Genomic DNA, 20,951 nt, shown 5'->3' on the forward strand with positions numbered 1-20,951 from the left:
GGAGGGCAGAGTGAATATTGCATTAATTTCACCTGGGACAAATGTAGCATGCATAGTGTCTTCTGGGGACCAGAAGTTTCTTCCTAGTGTCCTCAGATAATGCAAGTGTACAGAGGGAAACAAAGCACTGCTTAGTTGCTCACCTACTTCGTGCTGAGGCTATGCAGAAAAATCAGCATGAAGTTTACTATGTCCTGTCTCCTGCTCCAAACAAGAGGGAAGAGGAGCTGCACAGCCTTCAGCACCCAAGTGACACATGGCCCACTTCAAGTCTCCTGATGAAGGGAGACAGAGGCCCACAGGAAGCATGCATCACTGAGAGGCAGGCCAGATATAGCTCGTGAGAAAATAAAGTCCCCAAATCCCCATGGAAAGATAAGTCTTACTTGGGAAAATAAAAGCAATAAAAGAAGCTGAATACAAACAGGAAAAGGAATGAGATTTTGTTATAGCTTTGATGAACTCTGCAATACTGTTACTAGTATTCTCCTTCTCCATATATACAAGAAACCAGAACTTTCGTAGAAGAAATAGCTTTCTCTCAAGAGCTCAGCTGCAGCTACAGGTCTCTGTTACAACTCATCATGGCAGTTTACATGCTCCAAGAACCAGGCTGGCTTCCAGTACAACTAAAGCTCCAATTTAAGACACTGTTTTGCACTTATGAAGATCTAATTAATTTGCATCTTAACAGCGAGAAACCACTGAGATTCAGCAGCCACTGATATTACTTGATCACCTGAACAATGGATTAGGCTCTTTTCAACCAATCCTTTCTTTGGTCCAAATGAGTTCAAACTTCAGTGCATTCTGTAAGCATCAATCTCCACAGAATGTGCTAGGTTAGAGGACTCAAAAGGTGAAGTACCAAACAGCACTGAAAACTAAGTTAAGAAAAAGCAATTATCTTGCAAAGCACACTTCATACACAGCTTAGAACATATGGGGAGTTCATGTGAAGATTCACCGGGAAAAGACACAAGGTTTACAATTAGCTGAGCTGAATTTAAAGGTGTTTTCCAATACCATGCTTTTTGGAGAACATGCAGAACTTCCTTGCCTTATAGCAAACCCAGACAAAACTGAAAGCAAGTATCAGTGACATATGAAGTGCTTACCATTAGGAATACAAGCCCCTGATATAACAGTATATAAATAATTATTCAGAATAATTGTTTCAAAATTAATTTCATTTTTTTAAATTGCATTCTCCTACTTCTCTATGAAATTCTTCTCTAACACCACTTAGATGAATGTGAAAGAAATTAATGGCATCACAGTAACAATGAAATCAGGAAAAACACAAGACAAAACCCATGCCGTTTTGTTTCTTACCACTTGTTTTGCTAATTCTCCTGCCACGCTGTGGCAGTAACCCAACAAATGCCTGGTAATCAAGCTGCTCCACTACAAGGATTCTATGTTTCAGATACTACTCTGGGCTCAAAGTTTTCTTTCATAATTAGGCTGTGTTTCAAGGACTAAACTTTAAACTGCAACACTATCACGTTGCTGTTGGCAGCAATCTCAGGAGCCTGCAAGTACATTTTCTAGGCACATCCTGAATTCATGTGAAATCCCAGAATGATTTCTTTCCACCACTTTGCTCCTGGTGCATTCCTGTAAGTGCTGATCAGCTCTAACACCAACTTTTTTTTAGGGAAAGCAGGTGGCAATACCAGAGCTTTGTTACAGAAAAGCAGTTCTTTGAAAAAGGGATTAGAGAAACTTACAAGAAGGAGGATTGCAAGGTCTGGTGGCAGCACCAGCCAACACCCCTCATGAAACTCACCTAAGGTTTGGAGCAAGACATGAGAGATGTTGCATATGTGGCACGGGGAAAATAGCTGGCAGTGCAAGAACATGCTGGCCCTTGCACTAGTCCCTGAGGAGCAGCCAGCCCACACATCTCCCTCTGGGATCCCAGCCTGCACCAAAGCTAGGCTGTGTTTGGCCTGTGGTTCACTAGGACTTGAGAGGTGAGTTTTGAATTTAATGCATTTTCATCCAACTTGCTGAAGTTCTCCTCGATTCCTATATCCATAACTTTTTCAAATATGAGCTGAGAGTTGGTTTTATTTGCTGTTTTCATCTGGGACTCTTCCTGGAAAGGGTTTTAGTAGGCACAGACAATCTCAAAGGACTTTTGCTGGTTTTTCCTCTTTTTCTATTACAAGTCCTTTATGTACAACAAAAAAGCACGCTAAGGTGGAGAGTACAGCCATGTGCTATCAGCAGAAAGGCAAAGGCAAAAGAAAAGGAAGAAGTTACAGAAAGTCCTCTGCAAACTCTGCAGGAAGGCTGCGAGAGTACTCCGTGCATGGGAAAAGCTTTAAAACAGGTACTGGCACGGGGAGAAAAGAAAGAGGCATGACTCGGGAGCGGTGATGCCGAGCCAGCCCATCGATCCCGCCGCGGCCGCGCACTCACCGCAGCAATTCCCGTAACTCCGCGGGTTCCAGGCCGTGCAGCTGCAGCTGCCTCCCCACCAGACGTTCGCAGAGCAGCGGCGCCCGCGCCAGCAGCACCGCCCGGTGCACCCGCACCTCCTCGTCGCCCACTTGGAAGGTCACGTCGGAGTGGGTCCCCTCCGCCAGCAGCCTGCGGGACGGCACCGTTACCGCGTGTCCCCGCCCCGCCCGGCGCCGCCCCGGCTCGACCGCCGCCCCGCGCCCACCTGTCGAGGTCCTGCCGGAGCTGCTCGGCCAGCGCCTCCTTCAGCCGCTGCCGCTCCGCCGCCGCCGGGCCGGGGCCCTTCGGCACTGCGCCGCCGCCGCCGCAGCGCGCCATGTGCCGGCCGCCCCTCCGCCCCGCGCCCGGCACGGCGACAGACACCGGACAGTCGGTGCCTTGGCGGCGGGCCGCCGCACTCACGGAGAGCACCGGGACGGCGCTCGGGGCGCGGACAGTAACCGGCCACGGAGCGGGAGCGCCGCGGGACTCGCGCCGTGCGGGACGCGGCTCCTTCCCCGCGCCGCTCGCGGGGCGGGGCCAGCAGGAGCCTGCACCAATGAGAGCCAGTGTTGCCAACCTGGCCCCGCCCCCAGTAGGGAGCGCGAGGGGAGGGTGGGGCCTCCCCGCTGGAGGCGGGGCCTCACTGATGGGGCGGTGCCTCAGCCGGCTGAGGGCGGGTGCCGCCGGGAGTGCGCCCCCTAGCGGCCGCCGCTCCGCCCCACACGCGAGGGTCGCTCCCGCACACGTGAGCTGTTCCTACCGCGGACCGCTCCCGTACTTGAGGGCCGTTCCCGCACCCGAAGGCTTTTCCCGCCGAGTTCCCCGAGCGCAGCGCCCTCGTGTGAGGGGCCCGGCGTTCCGCGGCCGCCCCTGCCGTGTGCACTTGCCGCGGGGAAGGAAGCGGGGCGGGCTGCGGTTTCCGAGCAGCCGGTGCTCTGCAGGACAATCCCTGCTCCCCAGACTGTCTTGCCAAAGCAAAACTCTGCTGCAAAAAACTGCTGCACAGGCGATAGAAGTATCTCTGTGCCACCTCCTGAGACTAGGGAGAGCCTTTCCAGCTTCACAGTGTAAGTAAGAGAAGCACATAACCATTTACGTTCATAAGTGCTGAAAGTATTCAGGGGAAAACGCTTGAAAGGCAGGAACCAGTGGTGGATGGAAAGAAGCAAATATAACACCACTGTCGTGATCCTGAGGAGACTCTGCTGGGATCTGGGGTCGAGAGCAGGTCTCCAGCCATGAGCTAGCGCTGGGCAGGCAGCACCGCTTGGTCCTTCCTGGCGAGGGTTACACTGAGGGTTACACTGCACCCACACCGAGTGGGACACAGTGGCTCCAAAGGGATGATACGTTTGGCAGTGGGGGATGTGTTGGGACTCCCCAGCATGCCCCAGCTCTGTTCTACTTTAGTGTGGACAGTTGTTCAGGCTCACCTGGCCCTGACGCCTCCCTCAGTGGCCTCTTGTTCACCTCTGATTCCAGGGCACTGCGCTTGCTCTGCAGGTGGAGAGGGAGGCTTTGGAAACCTGATGGGCAGGTGACACCTATTCTGTGGTCTTGTATTTTTGCTTCTTTTCCCATTGCAGTTAGCTTACATTTTTCTTCTCCCCTGCCATCACATGCAAGTTAATTCTACCCTTTGTGTTCATAATCACTGCGTCTCTTCCTCCTATAAACACAGGAACTTGGCAGCAGTTCTTGGAGACAAGAAGAGTAGTTGCTGACATAGGAAGGATAATGCCAACAATGAGGCATTATTTTCAAAAATTGACAACAATCATTGCATGAGTGTCCAGGCTGAATACCAGACCAGACACTTCAGCTATTCAAACTCAGTTCTTAGCTTCAGCAAATCTCTCCATAGGAAGACAGATAAAGTAAACGGAGTCTTGTAAGTTGCATTTTATTAGACAGAGGTGGATTTGATACATGTTATATCTTAATTTTCCATTGTTCTTGTTCAGACATGTGGAGTGTACAGGTTTTCCATTTTTTAGTCAAGAAAGAAAAACACATTGCGCAAAGCAGCTGCATTCAACAGTACAACAAGATACTGATCATTATTCACTTGAAGACTAGAAACGTACCCAGAAAATTTTCAGTCATTCAGTATGCTAAAATATAGATAAAAAGAGTTACTGTTTAATGGTAAAATACATTAAAAAAATTCAGGCAAATCTAGAATGAAAACTTGTGACTTTCTTCAGTATGGCACCACACTATTGTTTCATTATAAATTTGTAAAAGGCACCACACATTACAACTGTAAAGCAAGGGAGAAAACAAAACCAAGCAACTTTCCATGATTTTCTTTCTGTACAAATACATATGTATTTTAAGGCAGGTGTTTTTATGTGCAAAATACAAGTATACAGGTAAAACCAATGTTGGTATCATATATTCTCATACTCACTTCTTTTAGCTGTACGATTAGTGTCCAAATGTACAGTACAATGAAAACACTTCTCTAACAGAGCTCAAAATAGAAGGCAGGCTGGAAATATGGCCCTGATAACAATTAGGTTTTAAATCCGAAGAGCTTTTATTTAGACCCCTTAAAACATGTACAAACAGTCATTCTCTTTTTCTTTTTGTCTCTTCCTTAAGAAAGGTCCATATCAACTTGTTCACTATGTCAGGTTGATCCTGCTGGAGCCAATGACTGGCTTCTGACAAAATAGTTAATCTGAAATGATTTTTAACATAAATCCTTGTAATTTCTGCCATCTCAACTTCCATAAATGCATCTCTTTCTCCCCATAACAGCAGGGTTGGCATGATGATTTCATGGTTCTGCAGAGGCAGGCAGCTTGAAAAATAAAACACACTTAGTTAGGTCTTCTTTAATAAAACATAGAGACTATGCTCTGTAAAAAAGCAAGAAAAAGAAGGTGACATGTCTTAGTTTAAAGTAAAACAAATAAAATGAGACTTTGAAGACATTCTTCCTCTCTACTTACATGCAAAGTCAAGAAATGTTAATAAAGATCACTTTAGATAGTAATTTCATTTTGACTGATGATTGCAAAAATTCTTAAAATGGCCTTTTCTACCAGTGGATTTAAATCTCATTTTGCAAACAACCTGACCTCACCCACCGAACCACAGCTTATTCATAGCACCAATTTTAAAAAGTGATAATCTAATATCTGATTCTGTGCATTGAGACTAATCTCTTCACGTTTTACTCCAGTATCCTGGATCTCTTGACTATTAACATGTGTGTTTTCTCACCACTGTACAGTTTACTGGTTTGTGCCTTGCAAGGTTTGCAGCCTAACTTAGGTAAACTCTATCAGGCTTTATACAGGCTTTTTTCACAGGCTTTTTTTGTCACTTTTCATTGCCTATGAATTGCATTATATTTCTGTTCAGTCCGGAATATGGGAAATTATATCATGCCTGAAATTTCCAGAAATTGCCTTTAATAACAATTAATGCGCAGATTTCTCATTTAGAAAGGGAAGTTCCATTTGTGAAATATTAGTCTTTGAAAAACAGACTCATACCTTCATACACCATTGTTATACAGTTTCTCTGTAAACAGTGAAGTACTTCTTAACTGTTACAAGAGAACTAATGCTATTTTCTAAACAAATGGTGTATCAGAAGATATTAAAGTTTTTTAAAGTTTCAGCTTCTTACCTATCTCTCTTAACCAAGCATGATATAAAAACTTTATGGATTTATTCTTAAAGTGTTTGTATTTAATATCTAGTGAAAGGAATGACCACTGTGCTATTTATAAAAAGATGTGCTGGTGATGGATGGAAGTAGGTTATTTTCTCTTTGGAAATGATATTCCAGAAACATGAGGCTCTGAAGAATGCACCTCCAAGTGGACAGTAATGAGTTGGAACCCTTTAACACACGGGTCACCAGTATCAGCCCACTCGGAGTTATGGTGAATACAAGTCATTAGCATCCAAATATATGGATGTTTAATGACTTGGATGAGAGAAAGGGAAAATTCCAATCCAGTTTTCATATTTAACAATTCCCAGCCCATTAGGTGTGACCATCAGAACTGGTGGCAAGAACTAAGTGACTGATTTTTTTGTTTACTGCATTGTGGCTGACAGCACCTAAATAAGAGTCTCTGAATTCAGTGCAGGTATACTTTCATTAGAAGAATAAAGCAAACAATGCACAAACATACACACAAAACACATGGAGGAATTAATAGCTGTGAAGATACTTTCTGTCTTATAACTGATACTTCACTGTCTTTTTGAGTCTGCAAAGGTCTGAAACAATAGTGTAAAGGTCCACATCTCTTCCGTTCGTGTGTGAGTCGCAGACCAGCTGAGCTGTCACGGGCACGTCACTGCTGGCAGGGGAGCAGCTGGTTAATGTGCGCACGCCCTGGAGCGCGGGGCTGGGATGGAACGGGCCCGGCCCGGGGCGCTGCCGCCTCCGAGCTCCTCGTCAGCCCCGCCCGGGGCTGCTGCAGGGCGGGGGAGCCGCTGGGCGGGCACGCTGGCCCTCGCACATCCCAGCTGATGGCATCGGCTGCTCTCTGCACAGCTCTAATGATGTACTGTCACCAGCACAGCCGTCTCATTTGTTCCCCACTGTCAGCCGTGCTTGGGGTTAGCTTTCTGCCTTCTCCTGCCTGTTCTGTCTCAGCCTGTACACGGCAGCACCTAGCTCAGGTCCCTGTTGCCCTCACAGTGTTTTCCCTGCTGATTGCTCTCCTGACAGTGACACAGAAAGAGCAACAAAGGTGGCAGTAAATTTGGACCATGGAAAATGAAAAGTTACTCTACTTCAAACATCTACTGCCTGAGTTTAGGCAAAGCAGGGAATTGCTGTTTGAAAGGATATTGGGAAGCTGGTCTTTTGTTAGAGAAGCATGCAGGACATTTATCACTGCTAAAGACCAGAGATGGTAAAGGAAAAACAAATTCAATGTCACTCTTCTTTATATAGTCCAAGTTAGTGCTGTAAGTAGAATATATGCAGAGTTAAGATCTTATGGCCCTGTTTTTGGTAGGTAAAAAAGGGGGTGTCTGTCTCTAAGGCCAAGCCAACTCCTTTCAGGAAAGTTAAAGTCATTAGAAAGCTGTTTGTGAAAATAAATATTAATCTTGCAAAACCATTTCCTATTATGATGCTGTCTCTGTTTTACTCTGTGAAGGGAGTCTGCTAAGACCAATAAAGGAACAAAAGAACCTCAAACCAAATCAAGTTAGGTTAGTTTTAGGCTTAGTTATAAAAAACCTCTCCACCTTTCTGAAAAACAGAAATAGACTAAACACAATAAAATTGTGCCAGATATGGTTTTTTAAAGTTACAAGTAAGGGTAACATACTTGGATGCCATATCATCTAGTAGTATTATATAATAATAAGCTCTTGATAGATATTATCATAACATGAATTGTAATGCAAACAATTAATTGATGTTAATTTTTAAAGTATTATTTAAAGGTGGATTTTTGGGATTGCCATGGGAGCTGTGAATGAATAAGAGTCTTTGCTTTATTAGATTTTGAAACAAAGATTTTCCTTTTGTGCACTCTGCTTGTTTTGCCATTTTGTGTGGACACCTCTCAGGGCACACCTGGCCTCTCACTGCTTGACTGGGCCTGTGCCCACCTGGTGAGGCTTCAGGAACACACCTGGGGGTTTCCCCTGGTCCAGCAGCAGGAGAGGAGCAGCAGTAACACCTTTGGGCTCCAGGGGACTCTCTAGAATGTTTTCCTTTGCTTGGGAATATTATACTGACCTGAAAAGAGTTCTGTAATGGTTAATGGGTCCTGTTAATGCTCCGGGTTGTGAAAAGACATAGAGATAAGCTTCAATATCCTCTGCAGTTAATCTGCAGCCTTTCCTTCCAATTCCAGTGGCTTGGCTGGTAAACAAACTTTTCAGAACCTACAGAAACAAGAAGAAAAAGCTATTATGTAAGATAGCTAGAAAATGTGATTTCTCTCCTTCAATAGGACACATCTTTCTAAAATCTGTTTATGCATATTTATGAAATCTATTTATGTTTAAAGTACAATGAATGGTTCAAATGAGTTTTTAGAGAGCTATGTGTAAAGCACAAGGTAAACATCTCTAGTAGAACTTATTCCAGAATAATCAAGTACAGAGAAATACCAGTATTACCAAGTCACTGCATCCTGCCCTGCTACCTGTGCCGGGCAAGTGCAGGCCCGTAGGTTTTTTTGGGATGGACCCAGCAGGTGGCAGGGCAGGAGGGAGGAGGATTCATGGCCTCCCTGCTGGCTGAGCCGTGTGTGCAGCACGGGGAGCTGTGCTCGGGCTGTTGGTGTGTGGGAGGTGTATCCTGCACTGTTGTCCTTTTCTATCGGCTCCTGCTCACGTTTAGGGTCATACAAAGGGCTGGCCTTGGCTTCTCGGACACAATTCATCACCAGCCCCCCACACTGCCTGCCCTGTGGCGGGCTCTGAGAGATGAGGGGATGTCCCACTGCACACAGAAACTCCAAATAAGTGAGCAGCAACTCCCCGGGCACCAGCGGTGTCCCACTGGTACGGGCACAAGTGAAACCAGCTGACCCTCTAGGGGCAGTAATGCACTGCTGAGGTTGAACTGCCTCCCTCAGCTCCGCCCAGAATGCAGAAGTAAGAGTTCATCTCAGAGACTCTATGGACTTGTATGCTACTTTATATAAAGCTTAAGAAGGAAAATCAGAAGGCTCCATATTTTTTCGGATCAATGTAGGTGGCAATTAATCCATTACTCACAGTTACAGATATAAACAAGAGCATTCATTTTGCTCACCTTGAAATCATTTAGTGTAAACATGAATTCAGGAAACCATGGCATTTGGAAAAAGAAGAAGTAACCAGATTTAATCAATTGTGATGGATGTCGTAGAATGTATTCTGAAACAAAAATGTCCATGAATTAAAAATGAAAACTGATGGCTCAAACAAAATTACTAGTAATATTACTATTTTTTAAACGTAAAGGAATGTTTTAAAAATATTACATTAAAGTATGCTGTGTGACAAAAGATGATTATTTCAGCAGTAAATATATGATGTGGCCATTAAAAGGTACTTCTTTTATAAATGTTAGTAGCAACAGCCAGCAAAATAAAAGTTTGCCAAAGATTAGGTGAGGACAGCAGGACTGGAGTTAATTGCATGGTAGTTTTTTACTTAGAGACCTATTTGTGTAGCTAGTCCAAAGCATTTTTTTCCAGATATGGAATAAAGGGCATAAATAGGTATTCTCTCATCAATGAGGTGATGCACAGAAATCTGTACATGATGATCCACTGACATTCTAAAAACTGCATCGCTACTGTTCATTGAAGTATAGAATTTTTCTAACAGTGTCATTTTGGCAATTTCAAGAACTGTAATCAAGATTACATAGAGTCACTTTTCAGAGATTTTTACAGTTATTTTTAAAGACATAGCATATATAGCAAAAGAAAATATCTATATCTATCTGTCTATCTATCTATCTGTCATCTATCTATCTATCTATCTATCTATCTATCACAAACTTGCATCTTGCATTGACTGTTTTGTTCTTTTTTTTTTAATTGTAAATCTGTGTCTCCAGTGAGTTTCAAGAGCCAACATTGACATTCACATACCTAACTTCCTCAAAGCAAGCACACAATGTGTGCAGCTGCTAGGAAGTCTAGAACTTTTCCTGTACAGGTGCAAATTTAGGAATGCAAAAAACCACATTCCCAACACAGGACATCTCTCTGAAATATTAATTCTGACTGTGAATAAAAATGGGTTTTAAGCCAACAGAAATTGAAGTGTTAGCTATCTTCTATAGTTTCCTATCTTATACATTCTTAAATTGCATTATCCATTATATTTTCCTGATGGACCATTGTCAGCACTGATCACTTTACTTTTCTGTACTATTTATAAACTGTGTGTTTTCTTTTGGCCACCCAAAGTAGAATAAATTTGATGTAGGGAGAATATATTAAGGTACAGAACAGATTTTGTAGTTCAACAAATATGCAAACAAATACTATAATAAAATGCAATTATCTTCTCTACAGCCTCGCTCCTGCTCTCATGGAAAACATGGCAAAATCTTCTGCTTTCTTGTGGAAAACAGACCTCTCCATGGGTAAGTGTGGATTTACCACCTGGCAAAATGTTCTTTAGTATCTTAAAAAGGGGCCCAAGAACACTGTGAGAACAACAAATATGGATGGTGTGGCTGATCCCACAGTGTAAGGTCAGATTTACTTTCAATTGAAATGAAAATTAATATTCTGCTGAATATTCTTAGCTATTTATGGGGAAATGGGGTGACTTTTAAAATGGAGATAGGGTAAGGCCAGCAATTGAAAAAATTCAAATTAGTGAGATAGTACTTTCCTTTCGATTGCTGAATGTTTATATAATTCCTGTGAAATGTTTTGCAATTCTGGGTAGTAGACAAACTCAACTCTATCACACAACAAATAGTGAAACAAGTCCTGTTTCAGCAAAGTACTGGTATATTCCTGAACATCTATTAAGTAGCCTGGAAAGACTTCTTCCAATGAATATTGTACCAGATCACAAATTGCCACTTGTCACCTAAATCAGGATGTAATTCTAATGTCTGATTCACATTCATACAAAGACAGGCTTATGCAGATTTAATAATGCAGTGCAGCCTTTACCAAAGTGTAATACAATATAAATCCCTCTTTGGGAATTATTTCCTGATATATATAACAGTGATAAACAGTGATAAAGTGTAAAAAACCAGATTCATGGGTTTGAAAATTATGGTTGTGGACCCTCAAAGATTAAAAAAAAATCTGTAACTTTTGTGGCAAGTATTCCCATTTCCTACAATAAATTTATTTTCATAAGTCAAATACTTGATACCTTACTGCTTCATAAAATACAGTCCAGACTGTGAGAGCCATAGAGCTTATCTACTGAGGCAGGCTGTTGGTTCTCAAAGCAAGCACAATCATGACCAAAATGCAGATACTTTGGATTAACAAAGACTACTGTCAAACTTACCTGTAAATACAGAAGGATGAGGGAAATTAACCACAATCAGCTTAGTCACCATTTCAGGGTAACATATGGCCACTAACCAAGCAATCATTCCTCCCCAGTCATGGCCAATCAACACACACTTGTTGTATCCTACCACATAAACACAGACACATGCTTTTATTTCAAAGGAATTAATATCCACAGAAATCAGCTCATACAATAAAATCATTATTGGGCTGAATAGGTGGTTCAGCACATTCATTAATGTAACTTTAATACTGCACCACTTCCATTACTAACAGTCAGAAAAAATAGGGCACTATTATAGTTTAAAAATTTACAAATATGTCAAAGTATTTAATTGGACTTGATTCAACTTGAACTCTACTACCTCCATGTCACCCTGAAGTCACTCAGTATGCAGATGGCCACCCTGTGCACATCTTGGCCAGTGCAGGCTCAGATGGACACTTCAGCCTGCAGTCATTATAACACACGGACACTTGCCGTGTTTAGGGAGTTTGGAATTGGAAACTGCAGACAAGAAGACTGAGCAATCTCCTGAGCACCTCCAGAACAAAAATAATCCTCATGTATTTCTCTGAATATGAGAGGTTATCTAAGCACTCAGTGGCCTCATTATGCAAAAAGTGGGCATTATACTTAGTAGCCATATATAAAGCATGTGTAAACACTCCCATTTATATACTTAGGAGGCCTGTAGCTTTTCTCCATATGCTGTTTTGTTGGAAATTTTGTAAGTTCTGGACATTCACTTACTTATTCTTCCATCAATAAAAATTGTATTTTTGCAGCAATAGAAGTGGTATGGGCAGGATAGTGACCAAGTGTTTTGAAAGCTCTAACACTCCTTCTTAAACCATTGCTGGAAAATAACATACTCTAGTGTCAGATACCATCACCCTCCTCATTGAGGACTGGTATGGTGAGCAACAGACTACAAACGAAACATATAAAAGCCAAGATGTTTAGAATTCTGACATAAATTTGGATACAGTTGTCAAAGAGCCTTATAAACCCTCTTGGATAGAAATCCAAGAGGGAGCACTTTTGATATAATCAAGTTCTCCAAAAGAATTTAACTTGGGATTAGGACAAACAAAGATAAGGCTCTGAAGTGATTTTCCCAAAAAAATTTAAATCCCTCTGAAATTGAATTATGCTGAGAGCACTTCTCAAGCATAACCATGGCATTACCATGGAGATTAACTCAACCAGCAAAGGCTGGAAAATGTCAACACTGTGTGAGGACTGCTGCCCAATCTTTTGCCAATACTCAAACATCAGAAGCAAAGCAAAATTCAAATCTCAGAACTTGAATTGCTGTGTTATTATTTCTCCATATGAAATGCAGTAAGTTATTTTACTATGGCTAGAATATCCAGGGAATTAAAATTACTCAGAGAATGACAATCTAATCCCTTGTATTGATCTTGGTATGGAAGGGAAATAGCCTTCACCAGGGGTTACAATTTATCACCCAAACAGAGACACTTCAAACTGAGCTGGAGGGGCCAATTTTGCACTTCAGCTCCAGACCTTTACCCTGTGTATTTGCCACAGAGAGCAGTGTGCCCCTTGTTCTCCCTTTTGCTCTCACTGTTGTGTAAGACAGAGTGATTCAGCTCTTGAGAACTGACAGGAGTAGTATTGTGCAAAGGGTAGCATTCTTGGAGTTTTTTTTTTCCCAATACAGCAGATGAACTCTCACCATCTCTGTAAAGCCCTCTATAACAATGGTTATTATGTCTTGTTTGTGCAAGAAAAATGTCATCTGATATAAATTCCTTTGTCTGCAAGTTCTTTAAGACTCTAACTCAGAATATTATCCACTAAGGCAAGTGATTAGGAGGAGAGGCTTCTTAAGGAAAAGAACCATAGGTTTGTACTGCATTTTACAGTACATAGAAATTTTCAAAACTCCTGATGAAAAAATCATCTTTACATATTGCTTATACAGACATACACATTGTAATTAGAAAACAACACTTCTTCATTTATAATTGTCCAAATAATATTAGTATCCTTAGATTTATACACCTCTGCAATCCGTATATTAAAACAAACAAACAAACAAACAAACATAAACAGAGCTAGATCTTTATATGGATTTCTTTTCCTAGAAAATTAAGTCATTTTTGAGTCAAGTAGATTTTTCTTCTACTAACGCACCTAGAGATTCCAAAATATCCTTTATGTCTGCTATCAGGCAATCTAACTTGTAATTTTCTTTGTGAGGAGGAGCATCTGTTTCTCCATAACCTCTCAAATCCAGGGCCACCACTCGATATTCACTTTTAAATTCCCGCAATTGATGGCGCCAAGAATACCTAACAAAGGGGAAAAAAAGTTGGAGTTACAAGGTCAAGTAGTATGATACCAAAAATGCACTCAATGCTTTTGCACCCAAATATTTGAGGGTAAACTAGCATGGCTTTGTTTGCTCTGAGATTCTTTTTCCTTTCTGTGCTATGCTGATGGTCCTTTGTGGCTGCAGTAGTTTTGTGCTCCCGTCTTGAATCCCCCAGTAACAAAGTGCAGCTGCCACAAAGGGGACATGGCCAGAGCCAGCTCTTTTCAACAATTCCTGGAGTCTGGCACAGCCCCTTTGCTGCAAAGGAAGCAGGCATAAACCAGAGCACAGGGAGGACTTTATCCTTGGAGCCATAGTAGCATCAAAAAAGTAAGACCTGAAAAGCTTTCTCTTCTCCCTGGCTTACAGACAGCCATGTTTTGCAATTTTTTCTATTCAGAAAAAGAATATCAGATAATTCATACAATAAATAAACCAAAGAAAGAAATCCAGTTAATAACAAATGATCTTGGTGAAGCTTATAGGATTTGTCCTGTGTACACTTTCATCTGTGTCTCTGTACCAGAACTGTTGCAGAACAAGCTCTCAATGTGTTGTTACTCGACAGAGTATTTCATCCTTGGGTTTCTATGGAAAAGAGTGATAGCATTACATACATCAAAAGGCATACAAAGGCAAGAACTCAGGCAAAGGCCTGGGCTATTCCTCACTCTGTAACTGTTTGTAGTGGCTGGATGTGTGTTATGAAGCAAAAATAAAAAGAAAATGGTGGGTCTTAACCTGCAAGAACGACCTGTCCTTCAGCTGTTATTGAAACCAAATAAATTTTAGAATAGCCAGTACCAAGACAGACATAGTCTTATCTTACACTGTACTAGAAAGATGTAGGAAAACCATGATCCTTCTGGACATATATAACAGTGACTGCATCCCTCTGTGCTAGGATCTAGCTTTTATTTCTGCTTGTTTCAGAGAAAGGATATATAAAATTTGGATCATCAGTGGTTGTAAGTGTGATGCACAGAATTCTACCTTAATCCAAACAACATCTGTATCAGACCATGGGCTCTTCCACTTTACCTTTGCCTCCAGCCTATTAGGGACTTCAAACTTAAATAAGGTTACAGGAACACTCAGTGGTATGAATCTGTTTTCATATAAACAAAACAGTCAGAACATTTTCATTTCAGTGCTACATAACGTGAAGACAAGGTTTAGCTGAGATCTCTGGGAATGAATTTTTTACCGGCATTATATAATGACTTGGAAGCTGAATTTGCCATGGTAACTGTTGCAGCTATTCTATATACTTCAGTAAGAAGAAAGAACCAGGCCCATAAATACATAAATCAACTATTTTTGTTTTCTGAAAATGTCTACAAGCTATTCTCATCCTCTGTTTTCACAACAGTCCATCAGTCTCCAAATGTCTGACCTATCAAATGGGTAGGTTTTATATTCAAATAAACCCTTTTATCCCATCTGATATATAAATATTGGATAACTGCTTTGCAAGCAGAATTTGGAAATGTTATGAATGCCTCCATGTTCATAAGGTTGAATCTATTTTGAGACTTTCTGATCATATTTTTTCTAAAGGGCAAGTAGCAGCTCACACACAACTTTTAAGTACTCAGCTGCCTCAACACATTATGTCCAGTTTCAAGTATTTTATTATTGACCTTCCACCATGTATTGATTTTCAAGTTCTTATGCATCTAAAACCCTCATTGGCTCTGGTGTGTTACATTCTTTAGTGATCTGTCACCTTCAGACATTCTCTATCACTCTTAGTGGTCGGGTTATATTTGTCCTAGTTATAACCTTGAGACATTTGAAAGCAGAGGATTTATTAAAATTAAGAACTGCAATTGTGGATAAAATCCTTTTTGTTTCCCTAGACAAACAATACAAATTTGCTGCTGCTTTACCTCTCTCTTAAATTGTGGTTATTTTATCTTGTGCTCTTAGAACAATCACTATTCCTGAATGAAAAACAAATCACTGAGTGAATGAATAACCTAACTCAAATATTGGTAATATGATTAGTTTACAGACTATTAGCATATAGTGTTCTTTTTAAAACAGTGATAGAAACTCTCGGTGGTCCCAGTGACCTACATAACATGTTTTTTATTAATCCCTTTTGAATGGTCAGACAATACAATCTAGTAGCTGCCACTTATAGCATGACTCACTATCCTAAACTGTAAGAATTACTTTCTGCTTTTTAAAAATAATATACCTAATCTCAGTAGAATATGTATATAAAATGTTAATTTCTCTTATACTATTCCCCATAGGGAAAATCAGCTGTAGTCTCATTGCCTGTGTTAGACTATGCTTTATGCAAGATATGCATAATGTTTGAATAGAATATGCACTGACCCATCTAACTGTCCTTTCAATCAAAGTTTACAGCTTTAATAATTTTAGATAGCAATTTATTACTAGAATAATGTTCTTTGAAAATTTAACAGAAATGTGGCTCTGTCCCATCACCCTGAAGGGCATTAGTGCCTAGGGGAAATTGCTGAGGGAAGGGAGCTGACCTCTCCTACTTGGGTCAGTTTAGCATGGTATGACCTGAGTACAGACTGGAAAATGACAGCTCCAGCAGTGGCCTCTAGCCCCACAGCTGAGTTTGGTAAGGAAAAGGATCGTTTACCTTGCTGTATTTCTGGCATTAGTACTCCCCTTATTCCCTTACTGTTTTTCCTGTGCAAGTTCTGTAAGCCATGCTTCACTAGTTAAACCTGACAACGACAGCCTGAGCAATTTGGTTAAATCATTGGACACATGACTGCTCTTCATTGTTATAAACAAACATTTAGGATTGGGTTTGATTCATCATTCATCTTGTGATGAACTAATAATAGAACCTTTTTCCCTGAGTAGCATTGTGAAATTAGGCTGCACAATAGCCTTTAGAACTCATAGTTCTTCCCCTCCCCTAGTTAAAAATTAATGTGTAGTATTTTTAATAAATGGAGCAATCCTGATTGCACTTAACATATAATGGATCTTTATTTTAACACCCTCTGCTATAATTCATAAGTTTAGCCATATAGTACAAGTACTATCCAAACAGGAAATTTGTTTAAAATTAGCAGTTCCTTCACAAAGTCTGCAGGAAAGGATACATACCTGAGGAAAAATGGATTGACAGTACAAAAAAGATGGTTGGTTTGTGTTAGTCTGAAGGAACTTTCTTTGTGGGTGCAGCAGTTAAAAAGATGTTTCAATGGTTCATTGCCTACTGAAACTTCATACCATTAGTATTCATAAATACATATAAGGGATTGCACTGGGGATATTTAATCAGAGGTGTTCATCCTTGGGTATCTTATGCAGCCTCTTTTATAATAGAAAATGTTGAAGGGAGTTTTACCAGAATTCTGGAAAGCCATGAAGCAGCAACATGAGTGGTTTGCCCCTTTCTCCAGCAGCCACATAGTGGAATCGTAGCCCAGAATCCTAAAATAAGAGAAAAAGAAGTGTGTTTATTGCTGCACAGAACGGCTTCTTTGGGATTTGAGAATGATGATGGTTTCAGATCATATTCTAAGAAACAATAGTGAACCTAAAATAATATCAAATGATCAGTTTTGAAGCTGAAGCCTTCTTTACTTCTGAGCTCAGGTATCTGCTACACCGTGGCAATGCTGAGTGTCCCCCGGGCTGCACACCCAGCACAGCTCCTTCCAGGAAGGAGCATCCCCAGTACCTGCCCGGCTGTGCCTGTGTGCCAGCCCAGCCCTGAGCACAGCAACACTGCCTGCCACAGCCACTGGGAAATGCAGGTTATTGTCACAGCAAGCACACTGCTTTCACACTGACACCAGTCAGCTGCTTTAAAGAAAGACTTTAAAATGCAGAATACTTAAATGCACTTCCAGTCTTTCAGTTAGCTGGTAAGATTATGCAACTATTTAAAACCATCACATTGCATTCTGGCATGATAGATAAAGGACCACGTGGATTCTTAACAACCAAAAGCAATCAAAATTAAGTAACCAGAAAGCAAGACATATTTGCTAGATTTTATAAATCTAGGTTTCAGATTCACTTCAGAAAATTAAGCCTTAATGTTATAATCTTCTTTCTGCCGTGTCAATAGTCAGTTTCTGATGCAACTTTTAAGGAATTGGGTCCTATGAGAATTACAAGCAGGCAACTTACTTATTGTAGAAGCTGAACACTGAAATGCTATTGAAGAGAATGGATGTACACAAGCTTGCACTGACTGAAGGTCAAATCCAGTAGAATTTGAATAAACTGTGATCACGACCTAGAGGTTTTACTGAGTTCTGACGCAGAAGTAGATAGAGAAGTTGGGAGTTAGCTCACAAAATACTGTTTAGAAGTCATGTGAAAGAAACTGCAGGAAGAAGGGTTGTACAGCTCTGAACAAATGTCAAAGCCTGCACTGTCTCTGCTATTTCAAAAAAGAAAGAAAAACCCCATGCCTTTGCTACACATCAAGAGCTAATATCAGGGCAAGGATCACAAATGCATGAAAAAAGGTTTTCTTGCCAAGATGCTTCAAATGCTCTGACATATCTTTACACTAGTAAGTCACTAATGAGCTCCAAAACCGTTAACTTATATCCTCATTCTTGAAAGGACTCTGAAGAGAGAACTATTTGGATTTTTAATATTTGCTCTGGATATAATAGAGACTTTTGCTCTGGATATAATAGGGACTTTTTCTTTTTTGCCCCTAATTACATTGATGTTTCTTCTCTGGGATGCCAATGAACTTGAAGTCCCTAGAGGTAAAAGTAAATTCCCAAGAAATTTTGGGGTCATTACATCATCTGTATCATTCTCCAGATCATTCTGTCTTTAATCTTTTTTTATTTAAAAAAGTAGAAGTTTCTCAGTCTTCTTCCACAATTTCTCATTTAGTGAGTAATAGGTAAGCCCTCTTCCATGCTGTTTCTTTCAGTCAGCATCCTCTTGGGATTTACCCTCCATGTTTTTATTCTAATCTATTTGTTGCTTTTAAGGAACTCCCTTTACTCCTGAAAATTCTATTCCCACGTGTACAGCAGCAGTTGAAATATCACATGGCCCATCCTGGAGTTTTTCAGTTGCTGCTGTTCCCTTTTTTCCAGCCTCCAGAACAGACATAGGATGTTGCCACCTTTTCCAACACTGGCTGTTTTATTGAAATTTAAATGGATTTGTAGGATATATGTGTTTGGAAAGTAATCCATTAGCCTGCTGTTATCCAACAGCATGAGTTTCTTACTTCCTGAAATGAGTGATCAACTGTCATATTGACAGCAATTCGATTTGCCCCCAAATGCTCTTCTGTTACTGTCATACCCCTCTCACTTCCCCAGCAGCCTGTTCATTTACTGCTTTGTGGTACAGGAAAAAAAAGAACATGTCATATGAGTAAAAAGCCCACACATGCCTCCTAATGATGTTAGCAAAAGAAAACAAGCAAATCATGACAAACTGAGGCTCACTAATTTATATTAGTACTGCCTGGTACAAAACCATCTGCACAGAACCCTGGGAACAGAGATCTTTATGTTTATTTTATGAAAAATAGCACTTGACAAAACTAGCTATGCATTCTCTGCTCACCTATAGCTGCAAAAGAAACCTAGCTAATACAACTTCATTTAGAGCATTCAGTAAAGAAGCAAATCACAGAGACCTGAGACAAGTACAGAAATTGACTGGTGGCTTAAACTGTACAACCTGAGGGTCAGCAATTAGCTTCTTGCTCTACGTTTTCCCTGCAACAGTGATGCACGAACCGAGCTCCCCGGTGCAACTGGGCAAACCGTAAACAGCAGAGAGCAGAGGCGGTGAAGGGAGCGGTGGCTGCGGGATACCCGGGGCCAAGGAACCGCTCACCGCCCACCCAGGGCTCCGATCCTCCCGGCCTGAGGCCCCGCAGCCGGGCCGGGCACGGCCCCGCTCGCCGGGGCAGCGCAGGCAGGTGCGGAATGCACCTGTGCAGCTGTGCGAGCACGCACGGCAGGGCAGGCGGGCTGCCCGCGCACCCCGCACAGCCGGGCAGGGCAGGCAGGGGTGCCGTGCACAGCGCATCCCGCACGGCAGGGCAGGCAAGGCAGGCAGGGGTGCCGTGCACAGCGCATCCCGCACAGCAGGGCAGGGCAGGCAGGGGTGCCGTGCACAGCGCGGGGGTGGGTGCCTGCACGCCCAGCGGGCCCGCTCCCCCCGCCCGCGCCCTCACCTTGATGCGGACGTAGCAGTGGGTGCCCAGGGAGGGGTCGTTGAGGCAGGCGGGGGGGTTCTCCCGCACCACCCAGCGGAAGGTCTCGCCCGGGCGCCGGCCGATGCTCCAGAGCAGCCGCAGCCCGGCGATGCAGGCGCACACCCCGCAGTAGCTGTAAACCAACGCCCAGAAGAGCAGCGCCCGCGCGGCCACCATCACCCGGCGGGCGGGCGGAGGGCACGCAGCGCCGGGTCTCGCCATCGGGCCCCGCCGCCGCCGTCCCCGCCGGCCGGGAGGGGCTCGGAGCGCCGCCGCCGCCAGGAGCCGCCCGAGCGGAGGCACCGGGGAGCGGCGGCGGCGGCGCGCCCGCCCCGCGGCCCTCGCCCTGCGCCGCCGGGCACAGCGCCGGGCACAGCGCCGGCCGCCCGCACGTCCCGGGGCTCGCCGGACCCCGGGCGGTGCCTCGGGGGCCGCGGCGCTCCTTGCGGGGGTCGCGCCTGCCCACGCAGGGCTTGGTCAAGGAGGGCTCTGCTCCCTAGGTATTTGGCGGCGAAAGAGGGAGAAGCCGTCCCTGGGGCGGCGGGGCGCGGCTGTGTCACCTGCGCGCTCCGGCAGAGCCGCCAGACACATCGGAACGCGCTCGGAATGTCATTGGGAGCAGCGGCCGCGGCCGCCGGGCCGCCCCCGCCGCCGTGCCTGCCCCAGGCCCCGGCGGCGATGGCGCTGCGCCCTCCGAGCGCGCCCTTGAGCGCCCTTACCTTATTGCCGTGCCAGAGGTGGATGACTGCCGGCATGGGGTTGTGTGCTCGCACCATGGTGTTTTTCAAGACTTCATTCTTTCACTGCCGTTCCACTATTACCCATTTAAGGGAGATTTTGTAAAAGTATTTAGAATTTTAGTTATTATATGCTGATACTAGTGAATATTTCTTAAAAAGATAAATCACCTAAACTTAAGTCTGTATTGATGTCTCACCTCCGGAGGGCTGATAGAGGCTGA

At 43.0% G+C, this 20,951-nt stretch overlaps 2 protein-coding genes across 2 annotated transcripts in view; both read right to left on the minus strand.

Annotated features, from left to right (window-relative positions):
- Positions 1-2,951, minus strand: part of BTBD8 (BTB domain containing 8) — a 31,001-nt gene extending 28,050 nt beyond the window's left edge. The window contains exons 1-2 of the mRNA XM_064719803.1: positions 2,678-2,951; positions 2,431-2,601 (exon numbers count right to left, since the gene is read on the minus strand). Coding sequence (XP_064575873.1) covers positions 2,431-2,601; positions 2,678-2,790 — 284 coding nt within the window. The 5' untranslated portion in view covers positions 2,791-2,951. The remainder of the gene's footprint in view (positions 1-2,430; positions 2,602-2,677) is intronic.
- Positions 2,952-4,337: 1,386 nt separating this feature from the next.
- EPHX4 (epoxide hydrolase 4) lies at positions 4,338-20,599 on the minus strand. The gene is made up of 7 exons (XM_064719821.1): positions 19,970-20,599; positions 17,141-17,226; positions 13,608-13,765; positions 11,436-11,564; positions 9,211-9,314; positions 8,185-8,333; positions 4,338-5,263 (listed from the first exon to the last, which is right to left on the minus strand). Exons 1-7 carry the CDS (start codon positions 20,210-20,212, stop codon positions 5,029-5,031), a joined length of 1,104 nt encoding a protein of 367 aa, XP_064575891.1. The 5' UTR covers positions 20,213-20,599; the 3' UTR covers positions 4,338-5,028.
- Between the last annotated feature and the right edge of the window lie 352 nt (positions 20,600-20,951).

The sequence above is a fragment of the Zonotrichia leucophrys genome, chromosome 8 (genome assembly GCF_028769735.1).
Source record: "Zonotrichia leucophrys gambelii isolate GWCS_2022_RI chromosome 8, RI_Zleu_2.0, whole genome shotgun sequence".
Taxonomy (NCBI): domain Eukaryota; kingdom Metazoa; phylum Chordata; class Aves; order Passeriformes; family Passerellidae; genus Zonotrichia; species Zonotrichia leucophrys.